Raw genomic sequence first — 26,975 nt, 5'->3', positions numbered from 1 at the left:
TGTACAAATTTGCATCATGACAGGAAAATTAATGTAACATGTCAATCATATTTCTCGGAAGGGCAAATACTAGGATCTTGGGCTTGAATAGTCCTTTCAAGGAAATGTTGATATGCTGAAACCAATAATAGAATTTCTCTCACATTCTGTTTTTTAAAATTAAACCCACAGCATTGCTTTTCAAGTAGACTGCAGATATTGAAATCTGATCCAACAAATATAAAGTTTATTTACTTTTAACACTAGACAGTTTGAATGCTTGCAAAAATCTTATATCTTTCTATGATCACATTTTCCTAATATTACATTTAACTTGCCTATTTGTTTTTCAAATGTGCTTAGAAATAATATGATTTTTCCAATTATTTCAAAAATGTTGCTTCCTTGATTCAGTTTGTAATTATATCACATGTGAATTTCTCAGTTCAAGGCTCATTACTCTAGTTACAACATTGCATGCTTGTTTCACATAAATTCCTTCAGCTGGAAGTCTTAGTGTTTTTCTTAAATATGGGTTTCAGCCCCTCAATTTGCAATGGCAGGAGAGCCTTACACTATGACTGTTCTGCTCAGAGACAACTTGACAGCTGCACCATGCTTCAACACAACCCTTCATCCCTTTATCCTGGGCTATAGAATCTGCCCATCCACAATATTCGGTCATCGTACTGGACGAGCAGCAGTTCTCAGGCAGACCATACATTATTTTTCACTAAACTTCCAGAAGCAGGTGGTGCTTGTCTGAATGACCATGGAGCAGAGTTCCTGCATCAAGCAGTTGTTCAGCATGAACACTGACAAAGACTACGACATGTCTTTCCAATACTTCTTGGCTAACACACATTTAAGGAGGATGATAATCTCATCTCAGTGCGGCGGCCATAAGGACAGCATGTTGAAGCACTGAGGCTCCTACTGTATTTAATACATCTGATTGGGAGTGCCTTTCTCACCATGAGCACCATAGAGTTTGAAAAAATAAGCCATTTGATCAGAATTAGGCCAATTGGCCCATTTAATCATGGCTGATTTATTAACTCTCTCAATCCCATAACTTTTGTCATCCTGACTAATCAAAAACCTATCGACCTCTGATTTAAATATTTTCAATGACTTGGCCTCCACAGCCAATTATAGCCATGAATTCTAAAGATTCACCATCCTCTAGCTAAAGAAATTCCTGCTCATCTCTGTTCTAAATGGATGTCTGTCTATTCTGAGGCTGTGCCCTCAGGACCTAGACTCACCCGCTATAGAAAACATCCTCCCCACATCCACTCTATCCAGAATTTTAATGTTCGATAGTTTTTAATGATATTCCCCGTCATTCTTCTAAACGACAGTAAGTGCAGGCCCAGAGCCATCAAATGCTCCTCATATGTTAACCTTTTCATTCCTAGTATCATTCTTGTGAACCTCCTCTGCACCCCCTCCAATGCCAACATAATATTTTTCTTAAATAAGGGGCCAAAAACTGCTCCCAATACTCCCAGACTGACCAATGCCTTATAAAGCCTCAGCATTACACCCAGTGTGGCAGATTGCTTCACAGCAGAGCAATCATCTGCCCTGGAGTTCTCTGTTGATTGTTTTTGACGAAGGAGTAGCAGATGGGATAATGCAAATCAAACTCTTTAACATAATCTGATTTAAATTGGTTTAAAATATTTTAAAATGAGAAAGGATAGTCATGTATTTATATAAAATTCTTCACAATATCCAGAGCTCCCAAAGTATATCACAGCCAATAAAATATCACTATCTAATGAAGGAAAGACCATAGCCAATTTGTGTGCAATGAGCTCCAGAAAACAGCAATGAAATGAATGACCACATTATCTGTCTTTGTTTTATTTTGTAGGTTGGAGAGTAAACTAAAGGTAGGGTACCTGGAGGATTTTAATGTCTACTTTAAATACTACTCTAATATAATATGTTTCTAACAGAGGCCTATCTGAGACACACTGCAACACTTTATTCCAGACAGTGCACCTCTCCCCAGTACTGCAGAGAAGTGTTAGCTTAAATTAGGTGCTTTGTCACTAGAGAAAGGCTGTAAAATCCAACCTTTCACCTCAGAAATGAAAATGCTACCACTGGGGGAGGTGGAGGTGAAATATTGGACTTACAATTAGCATTCCATAATTTCACAGAGCAAGTACATGGATGTCACTGGCCCTGATCATGATTGATTTGGGTTGCTATGTATTTTTGGTCCTGCACCTTTCTTCTGGCTGCAGCTCTCATTTTGAAGCTTTGTGGGACTAATTAACTCCTGGACCCGGAAGACATGGCTGTTCTCTGAAGCAGAGCAAGCCGTAAGCATTAGCTAGGCCTCGGGGCCTCTGGATCAGCTGGCAATTTCTGGACTGCTGTAGTCAAAGACCTTTTTTAACTATCTTTAACCTTCTCAAATAATCAGAGACACTTTTTAAAAATCAGCTAGATTTAAACAATTTAAAAATTGATTAAAAAATTGGAAAATAAGCTTTAAATTAGTAACTAATTCTAGCCACAAAATAATGCAAAATGAACAAACCTCTTAAAAGCACTTGCATTTTCTATAATTCTGTTAAAATGTTTAAAATCAAACTGTTTGTATAGTGGGAGGTCAGGTATGCCAGCATCTGATGTCCAGTGTGTCTTGCACATTTCATTGCAAAAACTGGAAGTCAAGGATAAACTGTTCCTCAAGGAGGATATTGACAGCGGCTACAGGGAGAAGGAAGGAGAATATGATTGAATCGTAAAGCATACTCAATGATCTGAATGGCCTAAATTTTGCTCCTATGATTTATGAGGTTATGGTCTAATTTCTAAGCTCATAATCCAGAGACCTGAGGTCAAATCGCACAACAGGCTATCTCACTGAAGTCTCCTCTTATTATTTCAACCTCTAAAAAATACAAGCCTGGCTTGTCAAACTTTTCTTCATGACAGAACCTGCCATTTGCAGATAGAGCAAATCTTTCTGAGCTGTCCCAATGCATTTATATCTTTTCTTAAATAAGGAGACCAATACTATACACAGTATCCCAGGTGTGGTCTTAACAATCTTCCAGAGAGCTGAATTGCAGCCTTCCCACTTTTGCATACAAAACCTCTCACAATAAAAGATAACTCGCTGTTAACTTTCTGAATCATATGCGTATACTAAAATACTCAAATCCCAAAGATATGCCAGTTGATAGGGTAACTGGCTACTTGTAAATTACCCTAAATGTGGATGGGTGGTAGGAGAATTACAAGGAAGTACATGAGGAATCAGACAGATGGGATTGTTCTGAGAGATGGTATAGAGTTGATGGCCTTATGGCCTCCTATTGCACAAGGGAATATATGAAACCTGAAGAAAACATTGCCAGAATTGTGTTGTTCCACAGGGTGAGTACCTGCTGTCAAAAGTGACTTCCTTGCCTTACCAGTTAAAATCCTGCAGAAAACTAGAAGCACAGTTCACATTTGACAGTTTTATAAAATAAATTTCTTCTGCAACGTCAGGGGATATTCCCCAGATGTTCAGAACTTGACACCATTTTTTAGTATCATGTAAGTAAAAAGGACAGCAATTATTTCCAAAATGTTATTTGATAGCAATCATTTCTACGCCACTCTGGGAATTTAACCGGGCATTTCCAGTTAAGAATTACACTTGTCTTGGTGTCTTTCATTCCTTTACTCGCATTAGCTCTAAATCATTTTATGCCTTGCTCATTTAAATGCCTATATAAATATCTCTCAAATATAACTAATTGTGTTTGACCCTTTGAGTTCCTCTGGCAGTGAGTTATGGATATTAACCCCTCTCTGTGTAAAAAATTCCCTCAACTCCCCTTTAAAACTCCTTCCTCTCACTTTAAACCCATGCCTTCTTGTTTTTGATATCATGGCAAAAATATTCTGACTTTCATCTACCCTTTAGCTGTAGTGTCTCTATTTTGCTACTTTTACTATGTGGCTCTTTATTGTTTCCTGCACAACTCTTTGAATGTTTGTTTTCCTGTTACTCTGCAAATTTTCTTGCCCACAGTTCAGAAGAGGCCTTTTAGTCTATGGAATCAATTTCCATCCCAGTTACTCTAATCCTACAATAATCCCAATGTATTCTCCCCACATTTCCAGTAACATCCCCTAAATTCTACCAGTCATCTACACAGCAGGGACAATTTACAGTGGACAGTTTATCCTTCAGTCTATACATCTTTGGGATGCAGAGGAAACTGAAAGAGCCAGAGGAATTCCTCGAGGTCACAGAGAGAATATGCAAATTTACACAGACTGCACTTGAGGTCACGATTGAACCAGGTCACTGGGACATAAAGCACCAGCTCTGCTACCTGTACCACTGTTATTCTTTTATATACTGCACGTCCTCTTTTTTCCTACTTGTGAATTGCATGAAGGAGCCTTTAAATTTACTCTTCTTTAACATGAATGATGATCGTCAACCTTATTTCAATTAAAAATCCACATTGATCTTGCTGGATTACACAGAGATGATTGAGAGAGATCCCAAATAGAGATACTACAATAATTACCGCAGAATTGATGTAGAATAATTCAGCAGAATCATTGTTAAATCATGTTATGATGGAAATTATGAATCCCTTCGTAAATAAAACTGGAACAGCTTTAGTTGATGGAGTGTGAAACATTTAATTATGTTTAATCTACAGCTTAATAATCGAGTTTGCCAAACTCATTTTACAGTGGTAAAAGACCTTTGTCTAGTGTGTTACATTTTGTCTAGTATCTCATTGAATTAGTGATGCTTTCATGTTGCTTGGAATAACACTTATTGGGATTACATTCTTTCAGCACAGTAGAACAGAAAGTAGGAAGATTTCCTGCAAAAAATGTATTTTGTCTCCTCTTTATTTTGAGATGTCTGTCATTCAGAATTGCCTTTTCTTTGAGTCATACAGAATGATACAGCATAGATACAGGCCCTTCAGCCCAACAATTCCATGCCAACCGCAGTGCCTACCCAGCTAATCCTAATTTCCTGCATTCAGCCCATATCACTCCAAGCCCTGCCCCTCCATGAACCTATCCACGGGCTTCTTATGTGATATCATTGTACCAACAGTAACTCAACCACTTCTTCTGACACCCCACTCCACATAGTCACCACCATCTGCATGGAAAAAAATTACCCCTCAGGTCACTTTTATATCTTTCCTCTCTCACCCTAAGTCTATGCCCCCCTAGTTTTGGACCCCCCTACACTGGAAGAAAGACTATTACTATCTATCTATCTTATCTATGTTTCTTCTAATTTTAAATATTTCTATATGGTTACCCCTCATTCTCGTACATTCCAGGCTATAAAGACCTAGGATGGCCAACCTCTCCCTATAACTCTTGTCCTGACAACATCCTCGTAAATCTTTTCTGCACTTTTTCCAGTTTAATTGCATTTTCCTATAACAGTGTGCCCAAAACTGCATTCCAAGTTTAACCTCACCAATGACTTACAGACTTAAAAGAGGCACAATGGTGGTGTAGCAGTTAGTGCGACGGTATTACAGCTGAAGTGTCAGAGTCCGGAGTTCAATTCTGGCACGCACTCTAAGGAGTTTGTATGTTCCTCTCTGGGAACACGTGGGTTTCCTCTGGGTGTTCCAGTTTCCTCCCACATTCCAAAGACATGCCAGTTAGTAGATTAAGTGGTCATTGTAGATTGTCCTGTGATTAGGTTAGGATCAAATAGGTGGGTGTAGGCAGTGCAGCTCATTGGGTTGGAAAGGCCTGTTCAGTGCTGTATCTCGAAATAAGATAAATTACTACACCATATTATCTCTACCTTTATGCTCAGAGTCTTGACCGATCAAAGTAATATGCTAAACAATTTTTTAACAAGTTTGTCTACCTGTGATTTTGCTTTCAACAGACTATGGACTAGTACTCCTAAATCCCACACAAAAAGCCATGTTGAGTCCCTTTTGTCTTGGACTACCCAAATTTTGGTAGATGCTGTCTCTCAGAATTCCCTACAGTAACTTTCCCTCTGGTTCCCTGGCCTTTAAACAACATATCAACTTTAGCCATCTTCCAGTCTTTGGGAACTTCAATGGTTAATGATAAAGTAAATATTTCTGCAAGGGCCTCTGCAATTTCCCCTCTAACCTCCCACAAGGTCCAAGGATGCAATTGATCAGGCCTGTGGATTTATCCACCGTAATGCACTGTAAAGCAGCAAATACATTCCTCCCTGTAGTATGGATGTCCTCCAAAACATCTCCACTTGTCTCTCTTTTCTCTTAAGCAACCACAAATTTCTCCTCACTAACAAAGAAGAGAAATATTAATTAAAAATTCCACCTATGTACTGCGTCTCAAGGTATGTTCTATTGGGATATTCTGTACTCTCTCTCTAGTCTCCCCTTTTTATTCTTAATATAACTATAGAACCTCTTGGGATACTCACATTGTCCTTTTGATTTCCCTCTCAGAGGTATTCCTAATCTTTTTATAATCATCAAGGGATTTACTCAATCCCGACCTCTAAAACCTAATATATGCCTTAATATTTCTCATCAGCCAAGGTTCCCTGATTTTGCCATGCTTACCCTTCACTATTGTTGCCCTAAACACCAACAGCGTAATGAGTAATAAGAAAGTAAAACAGAATAAAATGTAGATAGAAAAAATGCATGGCTCCTACGACTTCCTTCGATAATCAGCTGCTATAAACAAGCTTTCAGTATTGTCTCTCAGACAGAAAACCAGCTACTGTGTCATAGAAACATAGAAAACATAGAAAACCCACAGCACAATAAGGCCCTTTGGCCCACAAAGCTGTGCTGAACATGTCCCTACCTTAGAACTACCTAGGTTGACCCATAGCCTTCTATTTTCTAAGCTCCATGTACCTATCAAGGAGTCTCTTAAGAGACCCTATTGTTTCCACTTCCAGCACAGTCGCCGGCAGCACATTCCACGCTCTCACCACTCTCTGCATAAAAAAACTTACCCCTGACATCACCTCTGTACCTACATCCAAACACTTTAAAACTGTGCCCTCTCATGCTAGTCATTTCAGCCCTGGGAAAAATCCTCTGACTATCCACACAATCAATGCCTCTCATCATCCTGTACGCCTCTCAGGTCACCTCTCATCCTCTGTCGCTCCAAGGAGAAAAGGCCAAGTTCACTCAACCTATTCTCATTAGGCATGCTCCCCAATCCAGAAAACATCCTTGTCAATCTCCTCTGCACCCTTTCTATGGTTTCCACATCCTTTCTGTAGTGAGGCGACCAGAAATGAGCACAGTACTCCAAGTGGGGTCTGACCAGGGTCCTATATAGCTGCAACTTTACCTCTTGGCTCTTAAACTCAATCCCACGATTGATGAAGGCCAAGGAACCATATGCCTTCTTAACCACAGAGTCAACCTGTGGAGCAGCTTTGAGTGTCCTATGGACTCAGACACCAAGATCCCTCTGATCCTCCACACTGTCAAGAGTCTTAACATTAATACTACATTCTGCCATCACATTTGACCTACCAAAACAAACCACTTCACACTTATCTGGGTTGAACTGCATCTGCCACTTCTCAGCCCAGTTTTGCATTCTATCAATGTCCCGTTGTAACCTCCGACAGCCCTCCACACTATTCACAATACCCCCAACCTTTGTGTCATTCCTCCACTTCCTCATCCAGGTCATTTATAAAAATCACGAAGAGTATAGGGGTCTCAGAACAGATCCATGAGGCACACCACTGGTCACCAACCTCCAAGCAGAATATGACCCATCTACAACCACGCTTTGCCTTCTGTGGGCAAGCCAGTTCTGAATCCACAAAGTAATGTCCCCTTGGATCCCATGCCTCCTTACCTTCTCAATAAGTATTGCATAGGGTACCTTATCAAATGCCTTGCTGAAATCAATATACACTACATCTATTGCTCTATCTTCATCAATGTGTTTAATCACATCCTCAAAAAATTCAATCAGGCTTGTAAGGCACAACCTGCCTTTGACAAAGCCATGCTGACTGTTCATGATCATATTATGCTTCTCCAAATGTTCATAAATCCTGCTTCTGAGGATCTTCTTCATCAACTTACCAACCACAGAAGTAAGACTCACTGGCCTATAATTTCCTGGGCCATCCCTACTTCCTTTCTTGAATAAGGGAATAAAATCCGCGATCATCCAATCCTCCGGAACCTCCCCCGTCCTCATTGATGATGCAAAGATCATTGCCAGAGGCTCAGCAATCTCCTCTCTTGCCTCCCACAGTAGCCTGGAGTACATCTCGTCTGGTCCCGGTGACTAATCCAACTTGATGCTTTCCAGAAGCTCCAGCATATCCTCTTCCTTAATATCTACATGCTCAAGCTTTACAGTCCATTATAAGTCATCCCTACAATCGCCAAGATCCTTTACTGTTGTGAATACTGAAGCAAAGTATTCATTAAGTACATCTACTATCTCCTCCGGTTCCATACACACTTTCCCACTGCCACACTTGATTCATCCTATTCTCTAACATCTTATCCTCTTGCTCTTCACAAACTTGTAGAATGCCTTGGGGTTTTCCTTAATTCTGTCTGTCAAGGTCTTCTTGTAGCTCCTTCTGGCTCTCCTAATTACTTTCTTGAGCACCTTCCTGCTAGCCTTATAATCTTCTAGATCTCTATCAATACCTAGTTTCTTGAACCTTTCGTAAGCTCTTCTTTTCTTCTTGACTAGATTTACAACAGCCTTTGTACACCACGGTTCCTGTATCCTACCATCCTTTCCCTGTCTCATTGGTACATACCTATGCAGAACCCCATGCAAATACCCCCTGAACATTTACCACATTTCTTCCATACATTTCCCTGAGAACATCTGTTTCCAATTTATGCTTCTAAGTTCCTGCTTGATAGCCTCATATTTCACCTTACTCCAACTAAACGCTTTCTTAACTTGTCTGTTCCTATTCCTCTCCAATGCTATGGTAATGGAGATAGAATTGTGATCACTATCTCCAAAATGCTCTCCCACTGAGTGATCTGACACCTGACCAGGTTCATGTCCCAATACCAGATCAAGTGAAGCCTCTGCTCTTGTCGGCTTATCTAAATATTGTGTCAAGAAACCTTCCTGAACACACCTAACAAACTCCACCCCAGCTAAACCCCTTGCTCTAAGGAGATGACAATCAATATTTGGAACTTAAAATCTCCCACCACAACAACCTTGTTATTATTACACCTTTCCAGAATCTGTCTCCCTATCTGATCCTTGATGTCCCTGTTACTATTGGGTGGTCTATAAAAAACACCCAGTAGAGTTATTGACCCTACTCAGATTTAGATTCACTTGGCCTCCACTCAAATATACCCTTTCTTCTCTCCACCTGTTGCTCTTCCTTGCAACTCAAAAAATGTTTCATTTTTAATTTTTCCTAATTCATTTAACATGTCACTGACCTGAGGTCATAGCACTGTTTCTCCCTCCACACATGTTACCTCTCCATGTGAGTACTTCCAGCATTTATGTTTCATATAAAATATCCTGCATTTGGATATTTACACAACTTTACAAAGCTTGTCTTCCCCATTCTGTGGTTCAAGAAATCCCATGGAAATGCATGGTTCTCACATTTTTATGCAAGACCTCTTCTGACCTGTTCTGAGTGTGATGAACCTACATAGAATGCATGCTTGAAGCACTGTGACACATAGGGTGGCTGCTGCAATTCAATGAGTCCCAAACAAACTCTGGGTCCAGAACTTACTTCCTGCTGGAACTCATGACTATCGCCAACTGTCCCCGCCCCTGCCTATTCAATTAATGGCATCCTTTAGTAAATAGTCAGTGAGCTTCATAACCTTCTGCATTCACAGATCCTACTACTCAAGCTGTTTTAAATAACGCTATATTGTACTGAGCAGATGGAAAAAGATTTTATTGTTCTACAATTTTGCATTTCTATCCTCTGAATTGAAGATTTGAATTTGTAAATTTGCCACATTTTACAGCTGCTAAAGAGTTTCATTCATATGAGAAGGGATGTTTCTCCTAATATATTCATTCATGAGATGCAGATTATGCTGGCATGGTAATCATTTATTGCTTTTTCAAACTGCCATTTCACTGGTGCTGAGCCACTGCTGTGTCTTTGTTGAATCAGAACCAAGATTATTGTGACTGACATTATTTGTGATATTTGTTGTTTTGTGGAAGCAGTACAGTGCAAGCATAATAAATTACTATACGTTACAATAAATAGTGCACAAAAAGAAATGGCAAGGTACTAGTGTTCATGGATTCATGGGGCATTCAAAAATCTGATACCAGAGGGAAAGAAACCTGTTCCTAAAACAATGAGTTTGTGTCTTCAGGCTCCTGGACATCTTTCATGAGGGTAGTAATGAGAACTGGACATATCACAGATGGTGAATGTCCTTAATGATGTATACCAAAATCTCAAATCACTCTTTTGAAGTTGTCCTCAGTGCTGAAAAGGCCTGAGCCCATGAAGGAGCCAGTTGAGTCTATGACCCTTGGAATCCTCTTACAATCCTGTGCATTGGTACCTATATACAAGACAGTGATGCAACTAGTTTGAATGCTCTCCACGGTACGTACTTTATTCTGGAAATTTGCTAGAGTCTTTCATGAAATACCAAATCTCTCAAACTCATAATAAAGAGTAGTTGCTGGTATACCTTCATCCAGGACCAGGATAGATCCACCAAGATGTTGATGCCCAGGAACTTGAAACCATTCATCCTTCCCACCGCCAACCGTGAAGGATTGGTGTATGTTCTCCTGACTTCCCTTTCTTGAGGTCCACAATCGGTTTCTTGTCTTGCTAACGGTGAATGCAAAGTCGTTGTGGTGACACCACTCAACCAGCCTATCTATTTTGCACCTGTATGCCTCCTCATCACTATCTGAGATTCTGCCAACAACAGTGGTGCTATCAGCAAATTATAGATGGTGTTTGAGCGATGGTTAGCCACAGTGTATTGTGCATGGAGAAGGTAGAACATTGGACTAAGTGTACATCCTTGAGGTGCACCAGTGTTGAATTTGCTGAAGACACTTCCATGACAGTATTTGGTAAGGTTTGCAGATTCTGATGCAGCAATGTTGACCATTTGATTTGGAGGAGCCCTTGCAAGTTGTTGTGTTTCAATGTGCTCTGGACTATGGCTTCAGTGATGCTGTCAAGATATGTTGGTGTTTACCTGCATTGTCTTTTGTCAATAGTAAACACAGCAGCCAAAGTGCACAGGTACAAGAAGGGAGGATTTTTTTCGTAAGATGGTGAATGGGGAGACAAGAAATCAGGGTTATTTTATGCTAGTAGAAGTCAAACTTCTTTTGTGCTCGTGATATGGCACATTCAGTCAAGTGCAGATTAATTCATTTCTAACCAGGCATATACGCTGTGAATGGTGGAATTCCTCAGTGTTCAGAGGATCTGTCCTGGGCATTGAACGTAACTACAATTATGAAGAAAGCTCAGCAACACCCCTACTTCCTTAGAAGTCTGCAAAGATTCAGCATGACATCTAATACTTTGGCCATCTTCTGTAAATGTGTAGTGGACAGTAGACTGGCTGGTTGCACCACAGCCTGGTATGGAAAACAATGCCCTTGAATGGAAAATCTGACAGGTAGTAGTGGATATGATCCAGTCCAACATGTATAAAGCCCTCTCCTCTGTTGAGCATATCTACTGGGAGCTCTTTTGCAATAAAGCAGCATCCATGTCAGGGACCTCTACCAACCAGGACATGCGTTCTTCTTCCTGCTGCCATCAGGAAGAAGATACAGGAGCAACAGGACTCACACTACCAAGTTCAGGAACAGTTGTTACCCTTCAACCATCAGGTTCTTAACCATTCAGTTACAGGGCACCTTCACTTGCCCTATAACTGAATGGCTCCCACAACCTTTGGACTCACTTTCAAGGACTCTTCATCTCATGTTCTCGATATTTATTGCATATATATTTATTATTATTTTCTCTTTTGTATTTGCCAATTTTGTTATCTTCTACACATTGCTTGTTTGTCTGCCCTGCTGATGTGGACTTTCTTTGATTCTATTGTGGTTTTTGGATTTACTGAGCATGCCCGGAAGAAAACAAATCTTAGGGTTGTATACGGTGACAGATATGTTCTTTGATAATAAATTTACTTTGAGCTTTGAAAAGCTCTGGAAGGTCAGGAGATGAGTTAATTGATAAATCATATCTAGTTCCTGACCTGACCAGTTTAGCTTCTGCTTAAGGTTGACCCTTAGAATGCTGATTGTGAGAGATATATTGCAACTGAATGTCAAGGGGGAGTCATCACAGTCCCCCTTGTTGAAAATGCTTATTACCTAACACTTGCATGGCACAAATATTACATTGCCATTTATTGGACCTATCTTAACTGTTACCCAGGTTGTATTTTATGCAAGTATAAACTTTTTAACTTGGCGAGGAGCTGCACTCAGAACTGAACAATATATTATCAGAGAACCTCTCATTTCTGATGTAATGATGGAATGAATGCCACCAATGGAGTAATTAAAAATCATTAGACCTTGTAAACTGCTCTGGGCAAATCTTACAGCAATATCTGCCAAGAAGTGAAGCAGATACTTTTCTCTATCTGGTTCTTTCCAGACTTGTGTTAATCATGGGTACTATTTTTACCTCTCAGTCAGAAGGTAATGAGTCCAAATACCTTTCCAGACAATTTGATACAAATCTAGACTGTCACTCCAATGAGTGTTGCGTTGTACTCAGATGTTAATAACAAGGACAGCACTAACTAGTGCATTGCTGCTTTGTCATATAAGTGATTCCATAGGGGTAAATGGGTTTTAATATTTTTGATTGCCCTGCTATTGTATTTAAGTGGCAAAGTGGCACTAGTAGTAGGGCTGCTGCTTCACAGTTTGAGCAACCCAATTCCAGTCCTAACCTCTGTGATGTCCGAGCAGAGTCTGCACATTCTCTTTGTGATTGTGTGGATGATGCAGCTTCTTCCACATCTAAGGGGAGGCAGGTTGATGGCTTACCAGGCCATTATAAATTGTTCCTGGTGTAACAGATTTAATGAGAATGTGGAGAGAATAAAATGAGAATTATGTAAATGGGTATTGTGGCTTTATAAAACACTGGTTAGGCTGCATTTAGGGTATTGCATTTGATTCTGAACACCCACTTTCAGAAGGATGTGAAAATTATGGAGAGGATTCTGAAGATTCTGAGAGGATGTTACCTGGATTAGAGGGCATGTTCTATAAAGAGAATTTGGAGAAACAAGGGTTGTTTTCTCTGGAGTGGTGGAGGTTGAAGGGAGACCTGATAGAGGTTTATAAAATTATGAGAGGCCAAAAGACAGCCAGTATCATTTTCCCAAGATCAAAATGCCTAATACTAGAGGGCATGCGTTTAAGATGGAGTAGTGTGGGGGCTAGGGTCAAAGGAGATGTGTGTGGCTTTTAGGTATGTGAAAGCTGAAGAAATTTGGCCTGTCCCCTAAAACGCTCACTAATTTTTATAGGTGCACCATAGAAAGCATTCTTCTAGGGTGCATCACAACCTGGTATGGAAGTCGTCCTGTCCAAGACCGGAAGAAGCTGCAGAAGATCATGAACATAACCCAGCACATCACACAAACCAATCTTCCACCCTTGGACTCACTTTACACCACACGCTGTCGGAGCAGTGCTGCCAGGATTATCAAGGACAAGACCCACCCAGCCAACACAACTTATGTCCCACTTCCCTCCGAGAGAAGGTTCAGGAGCATGAAGACTCGTACGGCCAGATTTGGGAACAGCTTCTTTCCAACTGTGATAAGACTGCTGAATGGATCCTGACCCGGATCTGGGCCGTACCTTCCAAATATCTGGACCTGACTTGCACAACCTTATTTTCCCTTTTCTATTTTTCTAATTATTATTTATAATTAAAATTTTTATTATATTTACTTCAATTTGTACTTCAGGGAGCACAAAGTACAGAAACAAATATCACTGTGATGATTGTACGCTCTAGTATCAATTGTTTGGTGACAATAAAGTATAATGAATATGCAGAGGATGGAGGGATGTGGATATGCTAGTTAAAGGGATTAGTTTAATTAGTTGTCATTAGTTTAATTACTCCAACACAACATTGTGGGCTAGAAGTTCTACATATGTGCTATACTGTTCTATGTTCTAATTTAATTCACTACAGAACATTGACATAGGATAACATGTATATCTTTCATATTTTGTGGTATATTTTAAATGTATAGATGTTCTAATTATGGAGCAGGAACTTCATGATTGAAAAAAATTGCCTCCTCATTGGGAAGAAATAATTTCTTTTCATTTATGGATAAAGACTTCCTTTCACTTATTCAACATACAATCTTTAGAGCCTGATTATTAACCATCTAAAATATTGAAGTCATCCTCCCCTGATAAATGCTGGCCTTCCCTGAACTGTGAAAAACTTGTCCTTTGTTTTGAGTAAAAGTTTTCAGCATTATGGTCATTACTACGATATCCTCCTCAAACGCGTTTATGGTGCTTAACTGAGCTAATAAAAATATATTTACTTAATTTTCTCAATAATTTATAAGGAATTCATTCTATCCTTTCCCAAAATGTATCTTTTTCCATTTTGCTCTTTGATCAGTATCAGCATTTTATTTTCTCACTATGCAGGGTCATTTATCTGGTGCAACCTGGAAGACTTAATTGAAGAAATTAATTTACTTCCAATCTGGCAATGGAAAAGAACTGGCATTTAGAATAACAAAATATCATGCCAAGTTTAAGAATGAATCTTGCCATAATATTAAGCTTAAAGCCCTATTAACCATAACTTTACTGTTTGCAAGTATGATAACAGTTAAAAATATGTGATATCACTGACAACGATTTGAGTATTGCTGGCTTCAGTGCTCACCATTTTGTAATATTGATCTATTTGAACATCATAATAAAATGCCCTTAGGGAAATCAACTGCTGTTGTTAATTTGTGCAAGAAGTACTTCCTATTTTGTTTATGCTTCCCTACAGCATGTCTCTTTTTTTTTGCTCCTTTTTATTTCTCATGGTTTAAACTAGGACAATTATACAGAGTATTCACCGATGGAGCACAGCCTTTCAGGAATTCTCCAATATTTGCATTTGAGGAATCTGATTGTGACTCCTATGCAAGGTTCGATTGGTGTGGAATCCACAAACCAATTCATTTTTATGGAGATCTTACAGATGCAAGGAAGGAAAGTTACATATTTTTAATCATTCATGTTTGTTCTTACTTTTTGAATACCTTTGGTGATTCAAATATATTGTTTTATGAGTATAGTGATGTGATAGCTCTGGGCAATGGTTTGCAGTTTGTGAGATATTTTTCTCATCTATTCTGAGCTCTGACTGTGCAAGACCTTCTTTGATACAGTAGACACAATATGTCAGCAATTTCATCCTCAATGATATGAACAATCTACCTGTAGGCCAAATAAATATCATTACAGTGAGTTTCAGCCAGTTTGAAGTCAATAAGTACCAGAATATTATCACATTATTAGTGTACTATCAGACTCATTTCTAAAATGCTTTCTCAGTTGTATAGATTTTTATATCTATACATGATCTTCTAGGGAATTACAGACAAGGAGTTCAATCTGGCAGAGCTGTTTATTTCTCTAATACACATTTTCACATTGCTTCATGTCATTCAAGAAATTCAACCAGTCAATTCACAGATGATTATCTTTCAATGTCCAGACCAAACATGTATATATGATTTCATTCTCCTGTGACAACTACAGGTAGCATTTAATGAGTTAATGTTGTCCCTGGTCATTAGTACATTTTTATAGTACCTCACTGGTTCATAAGAACAAACACATGTCGTGAATTTTAATATTTCTGTAGCATTTGAGTAATATTGTAAATTTATTGTTCAATTAGGCATTCTTGGTCATTTAAATGATTCACTATGGGTTATATGTAAAAATCAGAATCAGGTTTAATCAGATTAAATAATGGCATATTTCATGAAATTTGTTAACATTGCAACACAGTACTATGCAATACATGATAAATATAGAAAATAACTGAATTAAAGTATATATATGTATATTTAATAGTTAAGTTAAAATAAGTAATGCAAAAACAGAAATAAATTTTAAAGAAGTAGTGAGGTGGTGTTCATGGGTTTACTGTCCATTTGGAAGTTGGATGCCAGAGTGGAAGAAGCGGTTCCTGAATCACTGAGTGTGTACCTTCAGGCTTCTGTATCTCCTTCCTGATTGTAACCAATCAGAAGAGGGCAAGTCCTGGGCGGTGGTGTAGTCTTCCTGAGACACCGCTCCTCAAAGATGTCTTGTATACATTGGAGGCTGGTACCCATGATGGAGCTGACTACTTTTACAACTTTCTGCAACTTTCTTCAATCGTGTGCAGTAGCACCTACCCCCCGCCCCCCCAGACGATGATGCAGCCAGTCTGAATTCTCTCCATGGTTCATCTGTAGAAATTTTCGAGTGTTTTAGGTGACAAAACAAATCTCCTCGAACTCCAAATGAAATATAGCCACCATCTTGCCTTCTTTATAGCTGTATCAACACGTTATGGCCTGGTTAGGTCCTCAGAGGTACTGACACCCAGGAACATGAAACTGCTCACTTTTTCCACTTCCGATCCCTCTGTGAGGAGTGGTTTGTGTTCCATTGTTCTAGGCTTTCCAAAGTCCCACAATCAGCTCTTTCATCTTACCTGCCAAGTTTAATGACCTCCCTTGTCTGGAAAGATGTTATCCCTCAAGAGCAAGAAATCCTTCACAGTGATTAAATCTTTAGGCCTGAATGGGACAATTTATAATTTACTATGCTGTGGATGTCTGTATAGTAGTTGTATTATGTAGTATAGTGTGTATATAATTGAGATGCATGCTATACTGAGTTGGAGTTTATAGCCAAGCAGGGAGGAGTATTGTGTATTTAATATTTGGTAGTATTTGAGTATTATTGTAAATATATTGTTTGATTATGCATTCTTGTATGTTTAAACAATTCACCATGGGTTATATGTAAAAATACGTGAATGGCTTATGTCATAACATTACCACCTGATATGTGTGCACCTTGAGTAAAGGAGAAACTGAGACTTGCATCTCTCAGCTCTCTTCTTTTCATTTGAATGAGTTTAATGTTTTGAAGTTGGAACCATAACAATAAGTAAATAGAAGCAGGAGTAAGACACTCAGCACAAGCATAATCTGCCCGAAGCCTCAGTGCCTCTTTAGTGCCACTTCCCCAAAACTCTTGGTTCCCCAATCTTCCAGAAATCTATCTTTTTCTTCTTTAAGTACCCCCAATAAACAAGCCTCCACCTTTAATAATTTCAGAGATTCACCACCTCTGTAAAAAGCTGTTTCTACACACATCAGTTTCAAGAAAACACAATTAGAACTAAACAAAAAAAGTCAATTTTAATGCAGAGTTATTTAAGTGATTATAGTGTAGCTAAACTGTCGTGATTAGGTGATTAGGGTTTTGCTGGTTAGTTCAAGTACTGAATTTTTGAAGGGAAAAAAATGCTCTTGAACCTGGTGGTAATCGTGGGCCTCTGTACCTCCTGTAGTTACGAAAAGATAGTATGGCCTGAACAGTGGGGATCTTTGATGATAGATGTTGCCTTCTTGAAGAAGCAGAATCACCTATAGATATTATCAGTGGTGGGGAGTGTTGTGCCCTGATACCTGGGGCAGAACCTATTTCTCTCTGCAGCTTTTTACATTCTTGTGCATTCTACTCGTTGTACCAACCATGACACAACCAGTCACGATACATCTATAAAAGTTTGTTAGCGTTCTATGATAAGCCGAAACTCCTTGACTTCCTAAGAAAATAAAGACCTGGGTATGCCTTCCTTATGACTGCATCTGCGTGCTGGGTCCAGGACACATCATCAAATACGTTAACATGCAGGAATTTAAAGCTACCACTCACTCCACCGTTGAAACCCCAATGCAGACTGGTGTGTGTTCGCCCCCTGTCCCCTTGAAGTAAGCAACCAGCTCTTCAGCTTTGTTGATGCTAAGCAAGAGATTTTGCGGCTCCACTCAACCAGGTGACTTATCTTGCCTTCTGTGTTTCATGCAACAACGTTACTGTTAGCGGCAAATTTGAGGATGCCATTGGATCTGAGCTTAGCCACAAAGTCTTGCATATTGTGTGAGAAGTATTTTATCTACGGTGCAATGCAATATGAAAACTTACGACTGACAGGTTACAGTGATGAATTTCCAAAGGAAAGATGACAAAGCACAAGATCCCAGAAGAGGCCCTCTTTCATATGGTGCCTCTTAAGCAGTACAGGCAGAAAAAATGCTTCACGGACAACTTAACTTTATTTCCCACTGAGGTCCTGGTGGCACCTGGCTGTGACCACAATTTCCCTTTTCAGAATGTCTAGTAAGATACTCTGGAGTGAAAAGGCAAAGCAGGAGGGGATAGCTTTTGCCTCTGTGCCCTCAGTTGTTTTGATGTGGCAAATGAGTTAGGGCCAGCATTGCAGAGGGCCTCAGAACGCATGTGCATTGCACTGATAAATTGAATGTACTGTTTTCAGTATTAGCAGAATTCTAACACAGATTATCAATGGGATACACTGTTCATGAAATACCTTTTGCTTTATAAGAACATAACTGGTTTATGCATGTGTAATTAAATAATCATAAATCTATAGTATATGAACAAGTTTTTTCCAATGGATTTAATACTTGGATTAAAAATAGTTTTGTTGAGCATAAAATTACTTCATAAGGAGTTTTCCATCATTTACCTCATGATGCAGATTTAATAAATCATTTTTGCAGGTCATTCTATTTGATTACATGTCTTCTATCACTTTCAATGAACTGTTAACTAAAATTATTCATTTAAAAACCATTGTCTAATGTATTCTGTTCAGTTTTTACCCTGTTTATTTAACTAGAAATAGCGAAAAACCTATTGAAAGATTTCAGTTCTGCTCATCCCAATACAGTAATTTCACCAGCATGTTCACGTGTCATTTGTAGCTAAATATGCAATTATTTTACCTGTGGAGCCTCTTCATATGCTTCAGCTTCAATTCCGCCTTCTGATTCCATTGCAACTTCCCCTACAGTTTCTTCAACAGCTTCTTGCCCAAACTCTTCAGGCTGTTGTAACAGAAAAATGTAAATATTCATTCACGAGTTTATACATTAGTAGGATGATACAATTAAAACTATCATTTTAACTCAACACACAAGGTGTATACCATCTACTTGCATTTTTAGAAAGAAGATATAAAAATTCACATAGAATTATTAATGGGAGTCATTGTAGTGAAAATAAAATTAAGAATTGATTTAACAATTTAAAGCAAGAGGTATTGGTAGCTGTTTAAAATCTCAACCAACCATGAACAAATGGATTTCTGCATGAATTGATTTGAATCTATTATGATTACTTTTAAAAATAACAAATTGATTACACATTTGCTGTCAAATATTTCAATATTATTAGTTTTGGACTTTTAATAACTTTGTATTGATTTTGTAATGTTGGCCCCTTTATTTCCTGATGCAATAGAATGACTGCATTAACAGTTAAATTCTAAAACCAAATAGTCTTTACAAGTGCAAATGTGATAGTGTTAGACACAAAAGATTTTTAGTGATTTATTAAGTATATAAGGTGACAATCTTTAGTTGAATCTAAATCTAGGGAGACAATATGCTATTGATTCATTTGAATATAAATCAGGTAATTTTCATGTAGGTAATTAGATTTAAGACCACAATATATCAGTGATTGGTGGCATGGAGTAGTACCTGAGATATTTGGGAGCAGAAAGAGACTTTACAAAATGGAGAAAATCTGTGACTCTTTGGCAGATTGAAAGTTAAAAGATATATTTAGCATATCACCACAAGGTGTCTTGAATTATTTTACAATTAATGGACGATTTAATGTAACATATCACTAACACTGTTAATTTAATCCATTTGTTCTGATTGTCTCAGCCACTTTTTTACCTATAAATCTATACCACCCTGCCCTGGTTCACTTTCAACTCTAAGCTAATAAAAAAAAAGACACTGTTGTGATGTAGGAAACAAAGCATCCAATTTAGAATTATGGAACCATAGAAAAGTTCAGCACAGAAACAGGCCCTTTGGCCTATCTAGTCCATGCTGAACCATTTAAACTGCCCACACCTATTGACCTGTACCTGGACCACAGCCGTCCATACCCCTACCATCCTATGTACCTATCCATGTAGGAATGTGTGCTTAGCCCACTGCTCTACTCTATATAAACACATGACTGTGTAGCTAGGCATAGCTCAAATACCATCTATAAATTTGCTGACGATACAACCATTTTTAGTGGAATCTCAGGTGGTGACAAGAGGGTGTACAGGAGTGAGATATGGCAACTAGTGGAGTGGTGTCACAGCAACAACCTGGCACTCAACGTCAGTAAGACAAAAGAGCTGATTGTGGACTTCAGGAAGGGTAAGACGAAGGAACACGTACCAATCCTCATAGTGGGATCAGAAGTGCAGAGAGTGAGCAGTTTCAAGTTCCTGGGTGTCAAGATCTCTGAGGATTTAACCTGGTCCCAACATATCGATGCAGTTATAAAGTAGTCACGACAGTTATAAACTCCTATACTTCATTAGGAGCTTGAAGAGATTTGGTATGTCAACAAAAACTTCTATAGTTGTACCATGGAGAGCATTCTGACAGACTGCATCACTGTCTGGTATGGGGGTGGGGGTGGGTGGCTACTGCTCAAGACCAAAAGAAACAGCAGAAGATTATAAATTTAGTTGGCTCCATCTTGGCTACTAGCTTACAAAGTACCCAAGACGTCTTCAAGGAGTGGTGTCTCAGAAAGGCAGCGTCCATTATTAAGGACCTCCAGCACCCAAGGCATACCTTTTTCTCGCTATTCCCATTAAGTAGGAGGTACAGAAGCCTGAAGGTACACACTCAGCAATTCAAGAATAGCTTCTCCCCCTTTGACATTCCTAACTGGATATTGAACCCGTGGACACTACCTCACTTTTTTAATATACATATACTATTTCTGTTTTTTTGCACAATTCTAATTTATTCAATACAGTGTACATATACCATAATTTATTTATTATTATTATTATTATATATTGTATTTTTTCTTCTATACATTTACACTACACGCCGCATCCACAAAGGAAACAGCATTATGAAGGACCCCATGCATCCCTCATACAATCTCTTCTCCCTCCTGCTGTCTGGGAAAAGGCTCAGAAGCATTCGGGCTCTCACAGCCAGACTATGTAACAGTTTCTTCCCCCAGGCTATCAGACTCCTCAATACCCGAAGCCTGGACTGACACCTTGCCCTATTGTCCTGTTTATTATTTATTGTAATGCCTGCACTGTTTTTGTGCACTTTATGCAGTCCTGTGTAGGTCTGCAGCCTAGTGTAGCTTTCTCTGTGTTGTTTCTTTTTTACGCAGTTCAGTCTAGTTTTTGTACTGTGTCATGTAACACCATGGTCCTGAAAAACGTCTCATTTTTACTATGTACTGTACCAGCAGTTATGGTCGAAATGACAATAAAAGTGAATTGACTTGATTGGATTGACTTGACTATATTACGTATTGCATTGTACTGCTGCTGCTAAGATAGTAAATTTCATGTCATATGTCAGTAATAATAAACTTGATTCTAATTCTGACTTCATGAAGAACTCACACTGACTGAGAGGAACTTGACCTGATCACTTTCACAGTATTGTCTGACCTTTGTGTGCCTCTTGGATGGGTTTTACTGTGTTAAACCTCTGCTTCCAGCTTTGCTATCTATCAAACTTGTCAAAAATGTTCTTGACATTCAGGAGAAATTAAAGAATATGTTAAAAAAAAGAAGAAATAATTAATTAAATAAATGAAAAATACTTAAAATCTCAAAAATATGTAATCAGTTTAAAATATTCAATGCATTTGAAAAGGAACAAAAGAATTAAGGCAAACAAAACTATAAAAATATAAAATGCAGCTACTGTTAAAATAAAAACAGAAATTTTAAATTAAAAAAATTAAAGTTCTTATGCCTATGTTCTTATTATTTGAGTGTCCCATTCACTCGTTTACAGCTTATCTGTAAAACTCACACTGGTTTTACACTATCAGAAATATCAACCCTTTTCCAATAGAAACTGAAGATCTGATGTGTTCTGTGTACATTCAAGTTGTCCATTGGAGCTACCACTTCAATCCTAGATAGTGTTCCACTGGTGCATTATAAAGGTGCTGCATTGATTAGATGTTATAGAGCTTTATAATATCTCTAATTTAAAACCCGAGTATAACCCCACTATAAAGACTTAACAATTATACTGAAAATTAAAAAGAATGAAAATGCTAGAAAAAGTCATCACGTTAGGAAGGATCTGTGGAAAGAGAAAGAACTGAATTAATGTTTCAGATCAAAGACCCTTCATTCAAGATGTCTTTGCATTACTTTATTTCTTTCCAAGAGATGCTGTTTGACATAAGTGTTTAAGAATTATATTGATGATTCTGATATATTCTGCACATTAATAAAATGTTCATAAAATTCAACATATTTTATAAACCTCGCATTATTCTTATTTCAGTTTCTTAAGATTGTAACTACTTGACTGGAAAAAAAAAGCTTGTGTTGGAAAATTTAAAAGGAAGCTCAATACTCAAAGGGTCAGTGCAGGTTTGTTCCTGTGGAACTGAGGTTGATGAGAAACAATTTGAAGTGATTAGCAGGAGCAGATGGTGCTAATCATTTGTATCACATTTAAGTCATTCTTGTTTTCTTTGGAATGGTGGATTTCAATCCAGTCCTAGAAGCCTAACCACACTATGAGAACAGTACTTAAGTATGTAAAGAAAAATCTTTTAGCAGTCTTTATCTATTTAAAAACAAGAACTGGTCTCCAGCATGAAGTCTATTTAATTGAGCTGCTTGAGTGCTTAGTGGTGATATTCTCTGAGGCGCATTCTCTACGAACTTGAGGAAATTATTCTCTTGGGCACGAAGAGCACCAAGGCCAGAGTAATTGCATTAAAAATATTAAATGCAAATCTGTTTTCTTTACAGCTAGTTGTCAAAGGAATCATACCTTGCCTCACAATGCAGCAGTGTAACTAGAAATTATTGCCAAGAAATTGGAATATATAACACTTTTTTCAGCACTATGCATATAAAAATATTTTTTTCATGAGGTGGAATGTGATTAGAATAATTTTCAGCTTGAGAATGGCAGTCTGCAAATTCAACTCCAATGGCAAATTGTACTTGTGTTGTCACTATGTTTTCCACATCATAGCAGCACGTGATGGCAAAGCTCTCCTATGAGGGACTGCCGTGGAAATTAGATCACACTGTTCTGAGGGGAGTCTGTCTTGAGCACATTAGAACAACAAGGTGTATATAAACTAAAGCAAAGTGGTTTTCAATAGGTCCCAGCTCAGCTCCAGAAAACCAAGTCTGGCCCGTTTCCTTTTGGTGAGATACTTGCCTGCACATTCAGGCTTCCCACTACCAACACATAATGATAATGAGCATAGGTTAATCTGTACCATCCACCTCTCCAACCACTGCTCTTTAGGGGACTTGAGGGACGGACAAATTCCAATCCTTGACCCCTGTTGGATGGATCTAAGAATCTCCAGACCTCCCAAGATCCTTATCTACTACCCTGCTAAGCCTAAATTCATGAGCTGATACCACTCATCCTTGGCAACAGACACAAAACTCAGCAGGTCAGGCAGCATCTATAGAGGGGAATAAATGATCAAAGTTTTGGGCAGAATGCTGCAGGCACCAGGAATGTTCATTTTGGCTCTGGTAAGTAGTACCCCTTTGGTAAACTCAACAGCAGAAACACTGTTTCAACATTCTAATGCTGTACTCCATCAGATTTTGTGGAGGGAGATGGTTGTCATAATACATCTGCTTCTTACATGTGTGATCAGCAGTGTGATGAATGAGATATGCAAACTTATTGTCAAGAAACCTAATTATGGCTGTAGTTGAAATGGTACAGATGTTATTAGGTGATTGCATTGATTGGGAACAGAAGTAAATTTGCAATATGGTGGGCAAGGTGCTCCTGATCTTTTACTTTGTCATTAGGGGGAATACTCACCAATGAGTGCACAGTGTTCAGTTTCAATCACAACTCTTCAGATGATGAAATAGACCATATTTTGCAAACAACAAGAGCTGGACAATATTCAGGCAATAGCTGACGAATGGCAAGTGATATTGCCCACAAGTACCAGGCAATCAATCAACAGTGGCTGAAAACTTCTCCTTGATATTCCAGCATTTATCAGTGCTGATATCCAGAATGGCATTAAACAGAAATATAATGAGTCCAAGCTCAGGAACACAAGACCACATCAGAAGCTGGGATAATGACTTGCCTCTCAACTTCCCAAAAGAAAACGTTCACCATTTACAAGTCACAACTTAGAAATGCAAAAGAATTGGGAAAAGATGTTGCCTGATCTGCTGAGTGTTTTTGATATTTTCTGTTTTTAATACAAGTATTATGTTACTAGATCCAGCGCTAACTACATCATGATGATGTAGTAGTTCACTGATGACACAACAGTAGTTGGCCTCATCGGCACCAATAATGAGTCAGCATACAGAGGGGAGACAGCATGGCTTGAGGACAGGTGTGAACACAAAAACTTGAGTCTCAATGTCAAGATTGAAGAGATGATTTTGGACTTCAGAAAGCTGCAGGCTGACTACTCCCTACTGCATTTCAATGACTCTGTGGAAAGAGTCAGGAGCACCAAGTTTCTTGGAGTGCACATCATGGACGCTCTCACCTGGTCCTTCAACACCACCTCTTTAGTCAAGAAAGCACAGCAGAGCTTCCACTTCCATGATGAGTTTGAGGCAAGTGGTGCTCCCCCTCCCAATTCTAACCACGATCTACCAGAGCACTATCAAAAGTGCTGACCGGCTGTATCACTGTCTGACAGGGAAAATGCAAGGCATCTGACTGCAATATCATGCAACGGACTATGGGGACTGTTGAGAGAATCATCAGGGTCTCTCTTCCCAGCCCCCCATATAAGTAGAAGTGCTGTGTTCGCAGAGCCCTCAGCATTGTCCAGGACCTCTCACATCCATCTCACAATCTGTTTGACCTCCCACCATCAGGCAGAAGGTACCACGGTATAAGAGAAGGAATTGTTAAGCCAGGTAACAGCTACTTCCCCAGGCTGTAAGACTTCTGAACACTCTGCTATTGTTTGGTACACATTATTTATGACAGGGCCAAAAGAAATAATACTGTATGTCATATATGCATTTTATGTCAACTTGTGCATCTCCAAAATACCTTTATCTGTTAATACTCTTGTCCTATTTTATGTGGTATATGTGATATATGTACTGTGCTTGCTCCTTGGTCCCTGAGGAATGCTGTTTCATTTAGCTGTTTACGTATACAGTTGAATGACAAAATCTTGAACTAGAACTTGATTTTTTACAAATGTGCCATGAATGATAATACTTAGAATGTGAAAACTATTTGATGTTGGCTAAATAGCCTTCAGTCCAGTATTACAGTCCCTGAAATAACTAGGAATTAACCTGCAACTAACATACAAGTACATTAAATCAGCTATTGATTGTTGAAATGTCAGTTGTGTGAGGAGGTTAGCCAGAGTGTTGAACTCCAAGCAATACACACTAAATACTGGAGGCACTCAATAGGTAAGGCAGTATTCCTGGAGGGAAATGAACAGTTGACATAATGGGCCAAGACACTTCATCAAGTCCTCAAACATCGATTGTTCATTTCCTCCCATTGCTGCTGCCTGATGTGGTGAGTTTCTTCAGGATTTTCTGTGTATGTTGATCACGATTTCCAGCATCTGCAGTGTCTCCTTTGTCTCTGTTCAGCTCCAAAATGGCAAAACAATATCATATCAGAGCTCTGTGTAGTTGTGGAAGGCAATGACTAGAGGAGACACCTTTACCTTTCTATCGATATGACACTGGTCCAATTGGGATCACAAATAAATGCCTCTATTGCAGATACCATTCTGGAAATCTACTCACATTACCTAAAAAGACATACTATGGGACCAACCAAAGATGTTATTGTCTTTTTTAAACATCTCTGCCGGACATTAAAAACTTCATATACTGCAAGTCTGCCCTATCAGTGAGTTGTTTGAAAGGTTAACTTGCCGGTTGAGTCGATAGTAAGGAAGCCAAATGCAATGTTATCACTCATTTCAAGAGGACTAGAATATAAAAGCAAGGATGTAATGCTGGGGCTTTATAAGGTATAGGTCAGACCACATTTGGAGTATTGTGAGCAGTTTGGGCTCCCTATATAAGAAAAGATGTGCTGGCATTGGAGAGGATACAGAGGAGGTTTACAAGAATAATCCTCAGAATGAAAGGGTTAACATATGAGGTGCATTTCATGGCTCTGGGTGGGTATTCAGCGGATGTTTAGGAGAATGGCGGGGGGGATCTCACTGAAAACTACTGAATATTGAAAGGTCTCGATAGAATGGATGTGGAGAGAATGTTTCCATTTGTGGGGGAGTCTAGGACCCTCTGATTTAGAAGGATGTCCATTTAGAACAGGGGTGAGGAGGGACTTCTTTTGCCAGAGGGTGGTGCATCTGTCTAATTCATTGCCACAGATGGCTGTGGAGGTCAAGTCATTGGTTATATTTAAAACAAAGATAAGGGTGTCAAAAGTTATGGGGAGAAGGCAGGAAAATGGGGTTTAGAGAGATAATAAATCAGCCATGATGGAAAGGTGGAGCAGACTCAATGAGAAGAAGGGACTATTTGTGCTCCTTTGTCTTATGGTATTATGGTTAGCGTAGGAGTTGGTGGAGCTGGACCTGTTGTGGACCTCATTGTTGCCTGCTATAGAAAGGCATTGGATTCAGTGTGTGAA

The 26,975-nt window shown here is 38.9% G+C and overlaps 1 protein-coding gene across 2 annotated transcripts in view; it reads right to left on the bottom strand.

Moving 5' to 3' along the window:
• Positions 1-26,975, bottom strand: part of sncb (synuclein, beta) — a 72,374-nt gene that overhangs the window by 26,249 nt on the left and 19,150 nt on the right. For both annotated transcript variants that reach the window (XM_073068001.1, XM_073068002.1), the window contains exon 5: positions 19,068-19,169. In XM_073068001.1, the coding sequence (XP_072924102.1) occupies positions 19,068-19,169 (102 nt within the window). The remainder of the gene's footprint in view (positions 1-19,067; positions 19,170-26,975) is intronic.

This window comes from Hemitrygon akajei, chromosome 15 (assembly GCF_048418815.1).
Source record: "Hemitrygon akajei chromosome 15, sHemAka1.3, whole genome shotgun sequence".
NCBI classification, from domain to species: Eukaryota; Metazoa; Chordata; class Chondrichthyes; order Myliobatiformes; family Dasyatidae; genus Hemitrygon; species Hemitrygon akajei.
The sequence above is the reverse complement of the archived record's forward strand: the minus strand, read 5'-3'. Positions and strand labels throughout refer to the sequence as shown.